The following is a 19,225-nucleotide window of genomic DNA, read 5'->3' as shown; positions in this document are numbered from 1 at the left end:
ATCTATTAAACGAGATATAATTCTAAAGATAATATATAAATCTATATATCTAATATTACTATAGAGAAGCTGATCAAGAAGTACAAAGTCTAATAGTTTTAATATCTATTTTAGCTTTCTTCATGATCCTAATCTCTATTCTATCTTCTTTTATAAGTGTATTATATCTCTTAGATTATAACTATTAATAAATACTATATATAATTATCTATATCTACTATCTTTAATCTTTTGTTTATTTTTATTATATATATAATTTAGTAAGAGTGTTAAGATTATAAAGACTGGTAAATATAGTAAATTACCCAAGGTAATAACCTCCTGGTATAATAGCCGGTGGTTTTGCCAGATAGTTCCGCCTTTAGCGGATATCTCATGGTTCTGCTTCCCTGTTCATTTTAAAGATATCATCATCAACCAGTTCAATCTTAAGGAAACCTCCCTGTTCGCTATTTATAACACTTTTATAGTTATTAATAAAAGATTTTCTAGTAAAACTAATTATTAGAAAATTAAGATAATAGTTAATAAGTATTTTATATATAAAGATTACTTTTAAAAGTTTATCTTAGAGTATTTAATCTATTAATCTAAATATAAATCTTAAGATAAATAACCAATATATATATTAGATATTACTGTCAATAAAAAAATAAAAAAATATAAAAGACATCAATAATACTTATAAATTATAGTTTTTTAATATATTAAACAGCATCTATAGCTTATGATCTTATATAATAATAAGGGTCTTATTATAAAAAGACTAGTGTATAAAATAGTTGCTGGTGGTATAGAGGAGGATTCTATCCTATTGCTCCACCTTGGGCGGATCTTAGCTAGTTTTCGCCCGTGTCGGGATCTTCCTGAACAACTTCAATAATAACGATAGAGATATCTCCCCAATACCAACAAAGGTCGACTTTGATACTGAGAACACAGTGTTTTCTATCATAATTATATCCTCTATATAGTCGGTGCCCTCTCTTGTCTTGAACCAAGTACCTGAATATTAAGCTCTTACTGGATAATCCTGGATAGCTGACCCACTAAACAGCCCATACACATCTTCTATAGACTGCTTTGCAAACCCACGAGCCAGTAAGAAGCCCATAGTCGAGGTCTCTGACTATAATGGCGCCCTTGTATTGTCAAGGGCTAAAAAGCTTGTATAGCAAAGATAATAAGTTGCTAATCCAAAGTCAAATTACTTGGAGAACTATCTAAAATAATTGGGCCTTGATCTAATATTTATATTACATAGGGGAGCCTATGGAGCAGGATCCCTAAGGAGTTTATTAGCTTAATATAAAGAACTACTAACTAGTAAGCTCTACTCTACTAGTTAATAGATAAAGACTTACTTTTAATAAGAAATTCAGATAAAGTAGAATTTTATAAGTTCTACTACTAAATAACTTACTAGCTTTAGTTTTTTATATTATTCTCTTCTTTAGATTATATTTTCTCTAGAGAAGAGTAGAAGAATAGGATTATATTTTACTTTAATTATTATTCTAGTACTACTATATCTTTAACCAGTTCCAGGGGTTCTTAGCTAGATTATATATATTTAATCTATTTTACTAGATACTTCTTATATTTACTATATTAATTTAGGTGCTAGATTTATTTATTAAGAATTTCTTCTATATAGAATTCTTTATCTTAGTTTATTAGTATTATATTTAGCTACTAGTTCTTAAGTTTTTAAGATAATAATAGATTAGTAGTTATAGATCTTAGTAGATTTATATAAAATATAGAATAAATCCTAGTAGATATATCTAGTTAATATATATATAAGCTAACTGGCTTAACTACTATAAACTTAGTATTATAATAATCTAGTTTCTTCACAGAGCTTTTAGTAGTAATATTATAGAGATTTAGCTAGACTTTATTATTCTCTTTATAATAGTAGATAGAATCTCTTTACTAATTAATATATCTCTTCTAAGCTTCTTAGATAGTAGTTATACTAAAGCTTACTATATCTTAGACTCTTTATAGTTTATTTAGAATTCTCTAGACTTTATTCTAGGCTTCTCAGGTTATTCTTTTAATATATAGACTTAATTTAATATTAGTATTTAGAAGCTTTATATAGAAGTTATATTTTAGAAAAAATAGACTTATCCCTATGATTAATAAGTCCCTATTATTCAGAGCTAGCTGGGCTATAGATAAGAGTCTATACTAGTTGATTTAGACTTAGTTAATAAAGTATCTAAGAAAGATCTTAATAGTTATTATCTTTCTTTCTATAGTACTATTTATTTTAGAATAATATATAGTTAAAAAATCTCTATTAATTTTTAAAGTCTTATATAAAAGCTTCTAGAACTTACTAATAAACTATAAATCTTAATTAGAAATAATAGACTTAGATATTCTATATCTACTATAAAAGATTCTAATAAAGATATCTACTATTATCTTAATACTTATATTTATTATTAGCTTAATAATTATTCTCTTAGTTAATTAATTAGTAATTACTATTATATCTCTAAATCTTCTAGACTTTAGTAACTATATAATAAAATCTACTATAATATCTTACTATAGGTACTTAGATACTAGTAGAGACTTTAGAAGTCTCTACTTTTAGTTTCTCTAGATCTAATTTACTATACAGCTATTATAATTATAGTAGAATTTATAGATATTCTTACTTATATATAGTTAAAAGTATATATAGACTATTATCTTATAAGTATAGTTCTAGCTAAGATATCTAATAATAATATTATTATAGCTTTTCTAAATAATTCTAGTTCTTAGAGGCTCTAAGTTAGAGATCTATAAATACTTTTAGAAGAGTAGTTATTTATTAGTATCTAGAGTATATTTTATAATTAAAATCTTAAACTTTAACTTCTTAGATAACTTAGATATCTCTTCTTAAATAATCTTTTAGTAACTAGTAAAATTCTTATTATTATCTTTAGTCTACTTCTACTACTTATTTAGAGATAATTTATTCTATTCTATAGACTCTACTAGCTGATTCTTAGAATTAGTCTCTTTAGCTTCCTTAGGGTCAGCTTTCTTAGTAGCTGATATTAGGCTTAGCTAATTAATTAATTAGCTACTCCTTTAGGAGAAGAGCTAGATCTTCTAATATATAAGTTACTTATTAGTCTTACTTAATATATTCTATAGTTACTAGAAGAGTATATTAGACTAGTAGTTTAACTACTCTAGCTAATAATTAATTATAAAATTAAATTAGCTAAGAAAGTAAGTCTATTATATTTATTTTTTAATTAATCTTTACTAGATTATAAAGAACTCTAGACTTTAGTAATTACTAATAATCTTAAATTTAAATATATTAGTTAGTTCTAATTTCTACTCTTATAGAGCCTAAATAATTACTAATAGTTCTTTATTATAGATCTAATAGTTATACTCTATAGATAGATTTTTTTTAAAAAGTAAGCTACTAGCTATAGAATACTATTATACTATTATAAAAGTATACTTCTAGTATACTATCTAGAGGAATTAATCTCTACTAGTATTTTCTACTCTAGGTTCTAATAGACTAGAATTAGAGTACTAATAAAGATCTTTTTTAAAGTATTAAAAATTCTCTAGGTCTTCTTTATCTACTAAAACTTAATATTCTTCTTTATTAAATATATTAAGAGTTCTAAATAGTACTTCTAGTTCTATAAAAATTACTAGTAGAAGTTTATAAAGTCTAGAAATACTTATATTTTCTATATATTAGTAGAGATTTTCTACTTCTTAATAGTCTTAATCTTTACTAGATCTATTCTAAATCTCTTTTCTACTTTAATTATAAAATCTAGATACTTAATAGTAGTAGTTTTAAACTTATACTTATTAATATTTATTTATAAATTAGTTTTTTCTAGCTACTTTAATACTCTTCTTATCTATATATAGTACTCTACCAGGCTTTCTTCTATAAAAATCAGTATATTATTAATATAAGCTGAGTAAAACTTATCTAGAAACTCTTATAGTATCTAGTTTATATATCTTTGGAATATACTAGAGTAGTTGACTAGACTAAATAATACTATTAACTATTTAAAGAGACTAAATTAGATTCTAAAAATAGTTTTCTATTTATTCTTCTCTTATATATATAGTTAGTAAAATATCTAGATTATATCTAGTTTTATAAACTACTTAGACTAGAAGATCTTCTATAAAGTCTTCTAGATTAGAGATAAAGAATAATAGTCTTTAATTATAATTTAGTTTAATACTTAATAATCTATATAAAACTAAAGATTATCTCTAGACTTCTAAATAAATAGTACTAGTATTAATATAAATAAATTACTAACTTAAATAAAGTCTTTTTTAAGATAATTATTTAGAGTTTTATAAAGAACTAGAAGCTTATCTTAATTTATTTAATAAAAAGACTCTTAGAATATCTTCTTTTCTTTTCTATTAGTATCTTTCTCTAGATTAATAGTATAATCTATTTCTAGATAATATAAAGAAAGACCCTTAGCTTTCTTTAATTTAAATATCTTAAGAAATTAGTAGTACTACTAGAATAGCTTTTTCTTAATATTTCTAGAGTCCTTAGAATAATTTAGCTTAAAAAAAGTCTTATTAATATTAGCTAGACTAGTAGTAAAGATCTTAGTAGATTTCTTTTTCTTTATATAATTCTTCTATATATACTAGATATTAGTAAAGATAGAATATATAAAATACTTCTTTTTTTAACTATATTTTATCTCTATCTCTAAGTTTCTAATCTTTAATATAGAGTCTCTAGCTTAAATAATAGTATCTTAGTACTTTATTTAGAGTAATTCTAGAATAATATTATATCTATAGAGGTATAGAACTATATATAAATATATATACTTCTATATACTTTCTTTTATATTTAGTCTAATTTTAACTAGTTAATTAATATAAATCTTTTCTCTCTTAAATCTATAAACTCTATAGGATTTAGTTTTTATATACTTTAGTTAATACTTAGCTATAAAGATTTTACTAATTATTCTATATAGAATATAGCTAGTATCTACTAGAGTTTCTATATAGTAAATTTAATTAACTAGATCTAAGATAATAAATAATTATTTCTTTTTATATTTCTTAGCTTCTTTTTAAAATCTCTAGTAGTAAATATCTACTAGTTAATATTTTCTTAAGTAATAAATTAGAAAAGCTTTTTTTTTTTTTAGCTAAAATAACTTTTTATTCTTTTTCTTTTCTTCTAGGACTACTTTAAAAACTTAGATAGCTAGCTGCTTGGTAGGCTTCTTTCTAGTAGAGTACTATAAAAGAAGATAGAGATACTTAGCTATATAATAGATAGATATACTATAGTAGAAGTAGAGCTAGTCTATTTTATATTTAATAAGCTTCTTCTTAGAAATCTACTTTATATATTATTTTAGCTTCTCTATAGTAGAGGTCTTTTAATCTATTTAGTTAGATTCTAAGTTTTCTACTCTACTTCTAATAACTACTATACTTAGATATATACTCTAGAAAAGTTAATTAATCTCTTAGAATTTATTTCTAATCTATTTAATCTATATATAGAAATTACTAAATCTCTTCTTTCTCTCTACTCTAATTAACTAGTATTAAATAGTATTATTTAGGATCTAGTATAGAATATTCTATTTATTATTATCTAACTAGTTCTATCTATCTATTTTAATTAGTAGATAATTAATATCTATAATTAAGTTATCTATAGAATAGTTATTCTACTTAATTATAGAGAGATAACTAATAGTCTTTTTCTTTTATATAAGATCTTTATAATTAAGCTGAAGATAGTCTACTAGATTTTCTACTATAAAAATATTAGAATTTCTACTATTCTCTTCTATTTAAGAATTAATCTTTATTTTTATATCTTTAGTTAATAGAGTAAATATATATTAAATCTACTCTATTTTATTTCTAATAAATTATTTATTAATATAGATTTTAGTCTTAATAATACTTAGCTATTTAAAGAATACTATCTAGTCTTTTCTATTAAATACTTTAGATTAGAATATTCTAGACTTACTAATAGATACTACTAGGATAGCTAGAGCTGAATCTAGTTAAGTAGTCTACTAGTTCTATTACTATATCTAGACTTATATCTTACTAATTACTTCTACTATTATAGTCTATTAGAATAATTTATCTATATTTATTTTATTATCTATAGAGAAGTAATTTAAAATATTAAGAATTAAAAAGCTTATATAATAAAGATAATAAGTTACTAATCTAAAGTTAAATTACTTAGAGAATTATCTAAAATAATTAGATCTTAATCTAATATTTATATTATATAGAGAAGTCTATAGAGTAGGATCCCTAAGGAGTTTACCAGCTTAATACAAAGAACTGTCAACTGGCAAGCTCCGCTCCGCCAGTTGGCAGACAAAGACTTACTTCCGACAAGAAATCCAGACAGGGCGGAACTTTACAAGTTCCGCTACCGGATGGCTTACTGGCTTCAGCCTTTTACATGTATAGAATGCCAGACTGTTCAAACATCAGCCCAGAGGGCTTTATAACTCTATTTATGAGTACATAAATCATTATGTACAAGAGACTCCTTGATGTAAAGCTATAACTTTATCTCAAATATTACATAATATATACATATCTACTGTAGAGCTTGTAATGTGATACTGTTTGGCTAAAAAGAACTATCTTGCTGCGGCTGTATTTGGAATCAGAGACTTGTGAACAATCTGGCCATGGAGAGTATCATAATATGATATCACCACATTATTTCTTGAATAATTATACCTCAACACTGACTGTACCCAATAACTAGGGAAACATACAAATCACGAGTCATCGTCCCAGAAACGCAGATTTAGAGAGTAATAAATCTGTAGTCGGCCCGGTATGGTCTTTAGACCATCAGGACAGTCCTTTCTAAACGTGTCTCAACAAGGGGGATAAAGTCACAAAGCCTGTTAGGATCTCTCATAGCAGCTGGGACATCGTCCCTCGTTAAGGCCAGAGCCTTGGAAAACTCATTAACCATATAAAAGAATGTAAGGCAATGTAACAACCTACCTGTCTCACCGATTCATAATCACACTCTTTGGATTGATATTCTCGGATGATCTCTCCAGTTTCAAAGTCAACATAGACCCTTGTATCCCTAAGGCGAAACAGGACATTGTCGAGTCTTAAGAAGAAGCGGGCGAGCAACAAGAGCCTGGCCGGCATGACTCGTATCTTACATGAGAACATGGAAATCCCATTGTCAGCTAATTCGTCCTCATACAGAATGACATCATCATAGAACAGAATTGGATCTGGCCGCCTGAGAAGATCAGTTGGTATATGTTTAGTCGTTGCCTCAAAGGGTCGACTACCAGGGGCAAGACTCCCTGTGTAGTCCGTGCTGTAAGACCAATCGAAGGGCTTGACGATCTCCTTGATCCCGCCATGATTTCTTTCCCTGGAGAAGTAAGTCTCAAGCTCACTCCTTTGATTTACCGCACAGAAGTACTTTGCAGGAAGTGGATAATATTCATACCTGCTCCTTTGCCATTGCTTCGAGTAGGCGACTTGTAACATGGACTCGCCAGATTTATCGACTCGATCTAAAGCATCGAATGCGTTGAATGTGATTTTCCAGGGAGTGTCTTTATGCTCAATCTCCACAAAATTGTCACCAAAAATCATTTCTGGAGGGGCGATGCCTAATTTCTTCGTCATCTTGTCTATGGGTTCCGCTTTCAGTATTGGGAGTGTTTGAGTGGTGATTGTGAAGCCGTTGATTGCCATTGATTTAGGTCGTTGAGGAAGTGACGACATTGCGGTAGCATCCGCCCCCTCATGAGGCTTGCCAGCAAGACGGTTCATCCCGAATACAAGAAATCGTCGGTTGAGTGTTAAACAATTGCGTTTGCAGCGCATCAGGCCTCCCCATATGATACCAGGCATACCCCGCGGGTGCCGGAGGCAAAGGCGGACCGATGAGTTGCCGGGGCGACCCAAAATGTCCGTATTAATCGATAAACACCCGACAGCGGCGTCACTGTCATCCAGCTCTGACCTGATACTCAATTATATCCAAATATCGACTCCTATCCCATACCTTTCTTCACTTTGTAAACTTGACCCAAAACATCCGCAACAGCTACAGGCTGCTTGCACCTCGCCCGTTCTCTATCTCAGATTTCCTATACCATACCTGCTTCAGCCATTAACAAATGGCCACCAGGACACTTGAAGCGCGCCTTGAGCGCCTTTCAGTGAAGGAAGAAAACGACAAGCCGCAAAATGGTAGCATCTGTCAGAAGTCTAAGGTATTGATGTTATTTAGGATCACATTTGGTTACAGTCGCTGATGACCAGGAAGAGCTCGTGTTCAACAGCCATGCCCCTTTCTAGTACCGGGCAATACAACGGCAGCAGCCGTTCCAACTTACTCAAGCTCGCCCTGCAGAACACGAACGAGAATAAGGTGAACGCAATGAACGTTGGCTCATCACCGATCAAGAGTTCACAGAGTGCACTATCACACCGGAACCTCGATGAGAACGGGGAACAACGGCATTCAAACCCACTTTATGACCAACCGTCCCCGAAGAAATTACATTTAGGAATGTTTGAAATTGGCAAACCTTTGGGGAAGGGGAAATTTGGTCGAGTATATCTAGCAAAGGAGAGAGCTTCAGGCTTCGTGTGCGCGCTGAAAGTGTTGCATAAATCCGAGTTACAGCAGGGTGGAGTACAAAAGCAAGTGCGACGCGAAATCGAGATACAGAGCAACCTCCGTCACCCTAATGTCTTGAGGCTTTATGGACACTTTCACGACAGTAAACGGATCTTCCTTATTCTCGAGTTTGCTGGACGAGGCGAACTATACAAGCATCTTCGGAAAGAGCATCGTTTCCCTGAGTGGAAGGCTGCACAATATATTGCTCAAATGGCTGCTGCTCTTAAATACCTACATAAGAAGCATGTCATGCACCGAGACATCAAACCAGAAAACATTCTTGTTGGTATTCACGGGGAAATTAAAATCAGCGATTTTGGTTGGAGTGTTCATGCACCAAATAACAGGAGGCAGACCATGTGCGGGACACTGGACTATCTGCCTCCCGAAATGCTTAAACCCGGATCCCAGGACAATTACTATAATGAGAAGGTCGATTTATGGAGTCTCGGTGTCTTGACTTATGAGTTTCTCGTCGGGGAAGCGCCCTTTGAAGATACTCCTGTCATGACACAGCGACGGATTGCCCGAGCCGATATGAGTGTACCCTCGTTTGTGAGTTCAGAAGCAAAGGATCTCATCAAAAGAGTATGCCAAAATCCCCTACTATATTCGAATCCTCCTCTAACAGACCAATAGCTACTTGTACTCGACCCGGAAAAGCGAATTTCCTTGGACGAGATTCAACGTCACCCATGGATTTTAAAGCACTGCGTGAAGGACCTGAAGCGGAGTCCTAGTACATCAAAGGAAGTCAAAGCCTGACTGTTTGGTCTTCGGCATTGTAGGGCGTTTGGGAGTCTAGAAAGACTCATTCTTTGTAGTGTCTTCCTTTCCATTCTTCATGGTTCCTCGTCACGGAGTAAATAGCATTGGTGTTCTTCGTCAATATAGATGCTGGTTTTCTTATTTAAACGGAAAAATCTGATTAGTGCTACAAGCACATGGCAGGGGTTTTATAGCACGCACGTTTAGGGACAAATTCTAAAGGAAATGGATTTCCATCCATGACTACCGATAAATCTCATCAAAGGGACGGGTATCTCTAAAGCAGCTGTCCCAGACTTCGTTTACAACCTTTTCGGCGTGGGCTTCATCTCTGCACCCAGGTCTTGCCTGTACTGACAGGACAGCTCTTCGTCGTACACATTCTTGGTGCTGTTGTGTCAATTTCCATTGACCCCTTCGGAAGAACTCTCGTGCCCATCTACACTCTCCACTGAGTGAGCTGGCTCGAATCTAGCCATGATCAGTTATATCGCTATCTCCCAGGGCGCGCAAATGGTAAAGGGTTTGATTTTTACCTCTGTGCAAGCGGCATGCCTTAAATTGTCTGACCAGTCGATTTTGAATCTGAGGTGATCATAGGCATGAACCATCTCATGCGCTAGTGTATCCTCTAAGTGACTCTGGTCCTTCATCTCATTCGCACAAAGCAGAATTCCGTAGTCAGGATCAAACCCCCCCGCTTTGCGACTAGTACACCGGCGACAGTATATATTGTGGCTAGACAGATCGCCTCCAAGCTGACGAATGCTATCGCTCATGTATCGGATCACCGGACCTTGAGAGAATCAGTCAGTGATTTGTACCGCAACATTGAGTTCGCATGACTTCACGTGTCTCCATTAAGGACTGACTTACTAAACTCCAATAGATAATCTCGCTGATCCTCGCAGCGCTTGCAGTCCACAGTCTCATTCCGTACGTCTCTTGCGATACGAAATTGTTCTTTGCCTTCATCAGTCATTTTACCGGTTAAAATGGCGAAGATATTGCGCCATTGCGTCCAAGTGTCGTCGCCAGGGATGAAGCCATGGTTACTGGAGGTTTGCATCTTCGGCTTAGTTTCAGTTGCACGGGAGTCAGTCATTCTCGAATGAGCGCTCAAGGAGAGAGAAACCAGATCTCAGCTATAATGAAGTGAAGAATCATCATGCCCGTAAGTGTATGCCTTCAACAGTTCCGCAGCAACTCTGTCAATTGGCGGTGAGAATCGGCATAATTGAGTCACTGCACGGACTAATTCCTCCGATGCTCGCAGCTGACTCAGTAACAATTTAATCATTAGTTAGCTAGAGGCCGAGTCAAGACGTACGCAGCCAACTTTCGGCGCCCACACTATAGCTATTTGTGATAGACATGATTAAAGACTGAACAAACTGTCGATCGAGGATCACATCACAATGGTCTCCGAGCGTTTGACTATTGTCATCAAACTTGGTGCGGAGTACACATTGGTTGACGAAAAGCAGAAGCTAACGAGTACTTGCTGCGCAGGAACTAGTTCTATAGTAGACGAGAGGACTCATGAACCCATACTATCCATCCTCACTCTTATAGTTGAGACGGTTGCTAAGCTTCACAAAGAAGGTCACAATGTTGTACTCGTTTCATCGGGCGCTGTTGGTGTGGGTTTACGCCGCATGGACGTGGAAGAGAGACCGAGACATTTACCTCGTATACAGGTATACGTTGCAGATTTTCTTTGCGTACGCGTATCATTTGCGAGTTCTGACCATGGGGTTCTAGGCATTGGCTGCTGTTGGCCAGTGTAGACTGATGAGTCTCTGGGATGGTCTGTTTGCGCATCTGCGTCTGCCAGTCGCGCAAATTCTGTTGACCAGGAACGACATTGCCGACGTAAGCATCGCTATCAACTGAAAAGAATGCGCCACTGCTGACAGGATAGTAGAGAACACAATACATCAATGCTCAAAATACGTTCACGCAGCTATTTGATATGGGTGTGATCCCTGTCGTCAACGAGAATGACACTTTGGCTGTTTCCGTAGGTCGATTCACATGTGCAACTTCTATGTTGCGGACGTCAAACTCACTCTGCCAGGAAATCAAATTCGGTGACAACGATACATTGTCAGCAATTACAGCGGCGATGGTCAGGGCCGATTACCTCTTTCTGATGACAGATGTCGATTGTCTCTATACTGCCAACCCCCGTACAAACCCCGACGCGTGCCCAATCGAAGTCGTCATGGATATTTCTACCTTAGAAGCAGATGTCTCATCAGCTGGGTCATCTCTGGGAACCGGTGGAATGAGTACAAAGATTGTCGCTGCGAAGCTAGGAACTAGTGCTGGCGTAACGACTATCATCACAAAGAGTTCGAAGCCAGGAAACGTGCATGCTATTGTCAATTATCTCCAGAGGCAGGGTCATACACCGACTGCAACAGAAGCGGTGACCAAGTCAGTTGAGAGCTTTGAGGCAGCAAGCAGCTCGCAAACTTTGCCACCACTACACACACGCTTCATCCCATCCGATAATCCGATACAATCCCGTTCATTTTGGTTACTTCATGGGATGAAACCCCGGGGTACGGTCTACCTAGACCATGGTGCATATAGTGCTCTTCAGAAGAAGGCGAGTCTTCTCCCTGCCGGTGTACTTGGTGTGGAAGGTCACTTTGCCCAACAGGAAGTGGTAAGATTAGTTGTGATCGGGAAACTATCGCCCGACTCCTTGGATGGTGATTTCCTTCATCATGGACAAGAGCCCAAGGAGGTTGGCCGTGCCCTAGTCAATTATGGCAGCATTGAGATTGAGCGCATCAAAGGCCACAGAAGCACACAAATCCAGACTCTTCTTGGCTATGCCGATAGTGAATATGTGGCTCTTCGCGAGAATATCGCCTTCCTGCAGAATGATGACTGCGCACGTGGATAGATGTCCTGAGTATCACGCCAGGTGCTGGTACCAGAATGCAATTTATGCCTTCTCATACTCAGAAGAGCTGTACTAGCAGGCTTTGGATCCTTCTCCTTCGTTCGCCCCCCCCCTACAGGAGTCATCCGGCGATGCAGCCTCGGATCGTCACACCTGCAAGTTCTTTCAGGTTGAAGACCATAGTTTTGGCCCTTTCAGCCCTGAGACTCACAATTTTTGGTGGCAGGCAAATATGTCTAAAATTGCACAATCTCGGAATACTATCATGTTCAACATTTGCCTCGTCCCCGAAAATCCTGGAAATGTGACACTATAATTATTGCGTCTTTATGATTTCAAAGGGCGATACTGTTTGGGGCTAGGGGTGTGCACAGGATACATCTACCCACTCCTTAATTACATTTCTCGGCTCCTCATCATAGCTCATATTGTTTCACACCATAACTCATTTGATCTTTGCTGACAAAGTGGGCACTGCAATGAAAGAGAATGTATGCTTGCAAGTCGACCAGCCCGAACACGACACCATACCTTCCAGTGCGATGCGGTCGAGCAATGTTCTTAGAACAAGACACATATATCATTTCCACCCATCGAGGGATGCGGCGAGGTGTTAACGTGTATTGAGATGGTACTGGGCCATGAGGCGTCAAACCTAATCTTTCCATCTTTCTAAGAATCGCTTCATCTGTGCGTCGTGCAAATGCGGCGCAGGAGAAGCCTGTTAATAGAACCATTAGCTTTACTACGTCCAACGCGAGTGACGCAGCGTCTGAAAACACAGCATCAAAGCAAGACATACAGTATTCTCGAAACTAGCCACAGAGTATGTCACAGAAGCGGAAAGGGTGATCTGAACAGTTGCCGGAGGAAGATAGGTTGTGGCTATGGTATATGCGCTAGCCGGGAACTGAGGGATCGGTGATTTAGCTGGAATTGTAGTTGCTGGCTTTTTTGCCATCGGTGCATATCTGGTTGGCCCAGTCTGCAGTTGATATGGAACTGTGAAGGCATCTTCCACTTGCCTCTTTCGCAGCTCTTCATGTTGGAAAGGTCCACCATTCGGAAGTGGGGAGCTGCCATTAGTGGAAGGTAAGCTCTGCCAAATAGACGTTGACATAGGGCCGGTCATGTCAACTATCGAAAATCGCCCAGAGAAATTTATAACAGAGGCATTTGGCCCCCAAGAGACCATTTTCAGGAAGCTGTCAAGGAAGTCCGTGTTAGCGGACTGCACACCTGGAAATTTTTGTGCCGTAGCCAAAGCACCCTTGACTTGGACTTTTTCCCTTACAATGTTCTTGCATGATTGTCCTCTTTTCTTGGATTGAGCTTGAAAGAAATCGAGTTACCCCTCGCAAAGACAGCATCCTTCGCTAGCAAAGCTACATTTTCCTACACCAGCCGCAACGGTCAGTAAACACCCGAGGGACAGATGAGAGCATAGACACGAGCCCCACATAAGTTCCCGCTGAGTCCCCGTCGGCGCAGAGATAGAGGTCGTATTTTATGAGTTCGGAGATCTGGGGAAGCCTGCCCGATTCCCTCCACTGGGCCGTGAGAACGTCCCCAACTCGTAGAGTAGCGCCGAGTGTTGGATTCAAGAAATCCACATCCGCGAGGGCTTGTGGGGACAACGCGGCAAGAAGAAACAAGATTAGGCGTATAGTGTCCATAGCTGCGGTGACAGTGACAAACGGCATAGAATAAGAATCGAGGGCACGGGCGCTCCTAAAATCCAGAAAGATGATGCAACGAACTACCCGTCATCTGCGAGTTAAAAGCTACCACAGATTGAGCAAAATAACGATTCAATCGGAACGGAGAAGATTGGGTGACGGTGCCCTTTCGTTGCCCCCTGCAATCTGACGGTATGCTTGCTTGCTTTATAGCATTGCAGCGGCAAGGAACCAAGCCCCTTCGCACAGGCAGTAAGGCACCAAGGCCCTCAGGCATGACAGTCTAAGAGTCATGCATTTCCAGCTCTGATAGACATTTATTCCAGAGATTTGTTTACAAACCCTACTCAATGCAGGTTGTTACCCTCAGAGGTGCGAGAATACCTCTTGTTCAACCATTGAGCTTCCCGGTACTCTACTACGGTGCCATGGTAGGTAACGGATGGTTGAAGGCGGTTTAGCGTCAGTTGTGTGAAGGCCCGCCTCCAGTCAAGGTAATCTTATCCATCTAGCGACGTACGCCTAACAGACTTACAGTATTTGACCACTTGTGCTCCTTACCTTGCAATCTCTCTCTCTTGTTCTCGATAACGTCTCTTTCCCTGTCTGCTCCGATATTTTTGTCTTTTGAGCGTGACCAAAGACTTTATCCAGTCCCACGTGCGCAATCATTCAAAATGCGTTCACGCGGGGATTGGGCTTCGTTAGAAGGCATAGCCACTAGCTTGCTTGATGGCAGCCCTATCGCGATTGCCATCACAGTCTTCATCGCATTTGGACTCCCCGTCCTATTGCATCTTCTCTTCTACCGGACAGTTGCATCTCCGCCATCTAGCAATTTCTTGCTTTTGGGTCCCCACGGGGCTGGAAAAACCGCTCTCTTGACCCTGGTCTGGCTTCCCTCAAAGGGTTTTATCCCTCTCCACTTCCATGTCTAGCTGACGAAACTCTTACGAGTAACAGCTTGAATCAAAGTCGCTATCTACTGCCCGTAAAGACACTCGAGTCACTCATACATCGCAAACATCCACTACGGCTATCATCAGTCTCCCCGCCTCGGTGCCGACCGCATCGAATCGCTACAGGTCGGTGAATGACACTTCGCTGAAGGAAATTGCCAAGAACCCGGTGAAATATCGCTTGAGGGACACTCCTGGTCATGGCAAACTCCGAGAATCTCAAGGTATCTCGCAATTGCTCTCCATGTCGATGTCAAAGGATGCGAAGTCAAAGTTACGTGGTGTGCTGTATGTGGTAGACACTGCAGTACTCGCTCAACCCGAAACACTACGGGATACCGCAAATTATCTATATGATGTGCTCTTAATCCTTCAAAAACGTGCTTTCCATAGTGGAAGGAAGGCAGCGTCTGAGGTTCCTGTACTTGTCGCCGCCAACAAGCAAGACCTTTTCACAGCATTGCCGCCTGCATCAGTGCGGGAAAAGTTAGAGGATGAGATTAATAGACTCCGGAACTCTCGAACCAACAAACTTTTGGATGCTAGTGTTGAACTTGGCGTTGCTGATGGCGAGGACGACATCCTGGGCAGCAGCAACCCCCACGACAAATTTTCGTTTCGGTCTTTGAAGGATGAAGTCGGTATAGCAGTAGACGTTATCGGAGGAGCGGTTATGGGTGATGAAGAGAGCAGTCTTGGAGCCGGGGTGCGCAAATGGGAGGAATGGATTGGTCAGTGCCTGTAGGTCATATAACTGCAAAGTTCGAATCTGGCCATTGCTCGCAGAGTGAGTTAGTCTCAGGCGTGACATGAGTTATGGGACATGAGGTACCAGGCGCGTAATGGGATGATAAGAACAGCCTTGCGTTCTTTCTGCATGCATACGTATGTGTTTCTCTCTCTATGTTCGGTTTGAGTCCATTGGTAACACCAAAATATAAGGCACAAAAATCATTGTGAAAGTTTTCACAGAACTAAGATGGAAGTAAGTTTCAATCAATATTCCAACTTCAGAAGAACAATCTATCACGCTCTCAGTCTCACTAAAATAAGCCATAGTATCCTTTCGTAACGGTGCCAATTCAGCCCAGATTGTACATATTATCCCCTACACGAACTCTGAAAGAATTGAAAATATTGTCGTGGTGATCATTGTCCCGGTGCTCAATTTGACTCTGACAGGTACTATGTCAGACCTACACAACCCGACACTGTAAATTCAAATCCAATAGAGCGAGCCGTGCTTATTACCTCCACGCCGAATAAATTCTATCCAGACTCCGTAACCCCAGCCTTCAAGAAATAAGAAAGATCATAGCAGCTGATGGCGTTGAAGAAGCTAGACTCCAAGTAAAAGACGTGTCGATTCCGAAAGTACCAGATGAAGCACGCGAGATAGTTCCTACTTTGATATGCTAGGATTAGAGGTGCCATGCTCGTTGTGGCGGAGCATCCAACTCAGCAAGTCGACTTTCGTAGCAACCGCTACTGGCTTCATCGCTCCATTTTCATCTCTCTCAGTGACGACGGCTGCACTGTTCCATTCCAAGAACCGGTTCAATACACTAAGAGGTGTTTCCATGGTGATCTCAACGAACTTCCTGTTCCTGATGTGTGATATTTGCTGTGCGTTTTGAGGCTGCGCCATTCCCATGTCTCTGGGATCCGTGACGATTTCGGGAATTTTGCTGAAATCGAACATGACATCCGCAACGGGACTCTTTCCTGTCGCACGCCCGTGAGTAAGCCGGCTCAGGATGTTACCTAATGTGAGCAGTCCAGCAAGCTTCTTCCCCGAGGCTGCCAGAACAGGAAGTTGATCAAAACCTCTGTCCCGCATCATCTCAATGGCGGTTTCACACGGGATGTTCGACCGGACTGTTGTAATTGGTTTAAGTCTCAGTGCCTTGACCTTTGAGTCAGAAAATGCATCTTGTTGTCCTTGAGGCTCCAGTCTTGGAGACAGAGATGCTGCATCAATGGAGGGAACAGTCAAGAGCCCGTTTGCAGCGAGCCAGTCATCATCCGCAAACTAAGAACAATCAGAACAATGGTCGGTTCAAAGAAACGCAAATGAGACTATTACATACCTTGGTGAGGTAGCTTCTAATGCTGTCTGGCAAGACCACAACTACCACATCATCCTTGTTGAATCTCTGGTCTCGGGCGGCTTGAACCAAGGCCGCAATAGCACTTCCACTACTTCCACCGACGAGAAGACCTTCCTCTGCAATTAGGCGGCGAGAGTACTGGAAAGACTCCTTGTCAGCAGTTTTGTACCACTTGTCAACGAGTTGCTGATCTAGAACTTCAGGAATGAAGTCGTATCCTATTCCCTCCACTTTGTAGGGCTCATTCAAGTGCTCCTGGTTCAATGTCGCAGGGAGAGCTAAGATGGAGCCATGGGGGTCAGCGGCTATGACCTGAATTTGAGGATTATGCTTCTTGAGGCCTCGAGCTAAACCAGTAATGGTTCCGCCGGTTCCTGCACCGGCAACGATTGCTGTGATTTGTCCTTGCGTTTGAGCCCAGACTTCCTCTGCTGTACCCAGCTCATGCGCTAAGGGATTGTTTTCGTTACCGTACTGATCCAATATGTGCGCGTTCGGAAGCTCCTTCTCAAGGCGCTTCGCTACACCGATATGCGATTCAGGCGAGTCAAATGCAGCTTCGTTAGGTGTGCGGATGATGGTAGCATTCAAGGCGCGTAACACAGAAACCTTTTCAGCAGACATCTTCTCAGGTAGAGTTATAATTGTTTTGTAGCCTTGTGCCAGCAAAGTATATAAGTTAGGATAACAACAACATAGTATTTGAGACGTAGCCTGGACTATTCGACTCACCTTTAACAGCAGCAACAAGAGCAAGACCTATACCACTACCACGCGAACTCAAGGTTTAGCTCATGATTTGCGAACACATATGTAGTCAAGGTTCCAGGCAACATACGTATTGCCACTGGTAGGCTCGATCAAAGTATCACCGGGTTTGATGCGTCCAGATCGCTCTGCCTCTTCAATCATGCGCAAAGCAATTCTGTCCTTTACACTCCCTCCCGCGTTGAAATATTCACATTTTGCATACACCGTGGCCTCTATGCCTAAGCTGCGCGGTAATTTGTTCAACCGCACTAATGGTGTATTTCCAATGTGTTGAGTGATCGTCTCGAGAGCTACCGGAGGAACGGCTGGAGCGGTTGTCGAGGACATGGTGAACGATTTATTCAAGATGAACAAGCACCGGCTCCAGACAACGAGGGAGAAGAAGGGTAAATCAAAGCACAAGAATTCAGTTCTACCCGGCCTGCTCCTTTAAGACACCTCTAAGCAAGAGAAAGGGAAAGAAGGGGGGAGGGGGCGGGGAAGAGTGTGATACTTTAACTGTTGCAGGGAATGAGAAAATCTAAGTAAAAATCTCGTAATGTCTTCCCTCTTCCCGTCATCCGACGGTAGCCGTAGCTGTCAATTGGGCCGGGTCACTTCTGCATGGAGTAACGGCATGGGCTCCAGCTCAATAGGCGTGAACCCATTTCTATATACTTCCGGTTCTCAGCATCATATTAACAGAGCAGGAACTTGCGCCCAGCTGAGCCCTTAATCGTGAGGAGGCGGTGATCATATCCAGAGTACTCCAGAGTAGTTCTCCCATGGAGAATGGAGAAATGAGCCTGTGCAGTGTGACAGTACTAGGTATCGTAAGTTACTGTACTATTTGTATAGATGACTCTGGTGCTGTGGCTATGTTCTCTTGGCAAGGGGGCACATCAACTGTTATCCCTCCAGTCTTCGAGGTTGCTGCTGGCGATAATACAGTGTGCGGAGTAATAACTTATATCATGAGATACTCTGTAGTTAGTGCACATGCAGTTAGTGAGTGTTGCAGGGTTGAGATCAAGCAGACTATCTCCGTCTACCCCCGGACTATACAGTAAGTTTGATTGTGCGCAATGGAGGCATGTTTGACGCGCCGATGACTACCGCGTCAATAGTGTTCATGAACGGTCTCAAAACACTCTTTCTCCTGAGCACATGGCTACTGTGAAGATTTTGAGGCAATGCCCCAGCCGCGTGGGACCAGCATAGAACTACTCCATGCGATCACCCTTTCGCCAGCCGCCAACACACTTGCCAAGACTCTTGTCTAGTCTCTAGTCGATCTGGGTCTCAAGTATTCATGTCGATTG

General features: G+C 39.3%; 7 protein-coding genes across 7 annotated transcripts; 3 read left to right on the top strand and 4 right to left on the bottom strand.

Annotated features, from left to right (window-relative positions):
• Positions 1 to 6,668: 6,668 nt before the first annotated feature.
• On the bottom strand, positions 6,669 to 7,871 carry BP01DRAFT_326686 (TIP41 family protein). Its single transcript, XM_025572892.1, has 3 exons — positions 7,529 to 7,871; positions 7,060 to 7,444; positions 6,669 to 7,006 (listed from the first exon to the last, which is right to left on the bottom strand). Exons 1-3 carry the CDS (start codon positions 7,855 to 7,857, stop codon positions 6,893 to 6,895), a joined length of 828 nt encoding a protein of 275 aa, XP_025427861.1. The 5' UTR covers positions 7,858 to 7,871; the 3' UTR covers positions 6,669 to 6,892.
• Positions 7,872 to 8,045: 174 nt separating this feature from the next.
• Positions 8,046 to 9,628, top strand: BP01DRAFT_418402 (aurora family serine/threonine-protein kinase). The gene is made up of 3 exons (XM_025579326.1): positions 8,046 to 8,303; positions 8,357 to 9,304; positions 9,356 to 9,628. Exons 1-3 carry the CDS (start codon positions 8,208 to 8,210, stop codon positions 9,479 to 9,481), a joined length of 1,170 nt encoding a protein of 389 aa, XP_025427860.1. The 5' UTR covers positions 8,046 to 8,207; the 3' UTR covers positions 9,482 to 9,628.
• Positions 9,542 to 10,658, bottom strand: BP01DRAFT_157598 (mitochondrial inner membrane protease ATP23). Its single transcript, XM_025570673.1, has 3 exons — positions 10,361 to 10,658; positions 10,021 to 10,280; positions 9,542 to 9,955 (listed from the first exon to the last, which is right to left on the bottom strand). The coding sequence occupies exons 1-3, from the start codon at positions 10,587 to 10,589 to the stop codon at positions 9,728 to 9,730; spliced, it is 717 nt and encodes a 238-aa protein (XP_025427859.1). The 5' UTR covers positions 10,590 to 10,658; the 3' UTR covers positions 9,542 to 9,727.
• A 244-nt stretch (positions 10,659 to 10,902) lies between these two features.
• On the top strand, positions 10,903 to 12,404 carry BP01DRAFT_304691 (glutamate 5-kinase; the record flags this gene model as incomplete). The annotated part of the gene is made up of 5 exons (XM_025572170.1): positions 10,903 to 10,939; positions 10,997 to 11,184; positions 11,249 to 11,359; positions 11,412 to 11,507; positions 11,565 to 12,404. The coding sequence occupies 5 exons, from the start codon at positions 10,903 to 10,905 to the stop codon at positions 12,402 to 12,404; spliced, it is 1,272 nt and encodes a 423-aa protein (XP_025427858.1).
• A 329-nt stretch (positions 12,405 to 12,733) lies between these two features.
• Positions 12,734 to 14,080, bottom strand: BP01DRAFT_418399 (putative beta-1,6-glucan biosynthesis protein (Knh1); the record flags this gene model as incomplete). Its single annotated transcript, XM_025579325.1, has 4 exons — positions 12,734 to 13,125; positions 13,207 to 13,609; positions 13,699 to 13,799; positions 13,829 to 14,080. The coding sequence occupies 4 exons, from the start codon at positions 14,078 to 14,080 to the stop codon at positions 13,060 to 13,062; spliced, it is 822 nt and encodes a 273-aa protein (XP_025427857.1). The 3' UTR covers positions 12,734 to 13,059.
• Positions 14,081 to 14,602: 522 nt separating this feature from the next.
• Positions 14,603 to 16,010, top strand: BP01DRAFT_359970 (signal recognition particle receptor subunit beta). Its single transcript, XM_025575802.1, has 2 exons — positions 14,603 to 14,973; positions 15,047 to 16,010. The coding sequence occupies exons 1-2, from the start codon at positions 14,761 to 14,763 to the stop codon at positions 15,785 to 15,787; spliced, it is 954 nt and encodes a 317-aa protein (XP_025427856.1). The 5' UTR covers positions 14,603 to 14,760; the 3' UTR covers positions 15,788 to 16,010.
• Positions 16,011 to 16,039: 29 nt separating this feature from the next.
• Positions 16,040 to 18,414, bottom strand: BP01DRAFT_348083 (cystathionine beta-synthase CYS4). The gene is made up of 4 exons (XM_025573716.1): positions 17,992 to 18,414; positions 17,886 to 17,920; positions 17,133 to 17,809; positions 16,040 to 17,074 (listed from the first exon to the last, which is right to left on the bottom strand). Exons 1-4 carry the CDS (start codon positions 18,249 to 18,251, stop codon positions 16,445 to 16,447), a joined length of 1,602 nt encoding a protein of 533 aa, XP_025427855.1. The 5' UTR covers positions 18,252 to 18,414; the 3' UTR covers positions 16,040 to 16,444.
• Positions 18,415 to 19,225: the final 811 nt, after the last annotated feature.

Source organism: Aspergillus saccharolyticus (assembly GCF_003184585.1).
Source record: "Aspergillus saccharolyticus JOP 1030-1 unplaced genomic scaffold BP01scaffold_41, whole genome shotgun sequence".
Classification (NCBI taxonomy): domain Eukaryota; kingdom Fungi; phylum Ascomycota; class Eurotiomycetes; order Eurotiales; family Aspergillaceae; genus Aspergillus; species Aspergillus saccharolyticus.
This window is presented reverse-complemented; position numbering and strand designations above follow the sequence as displayed.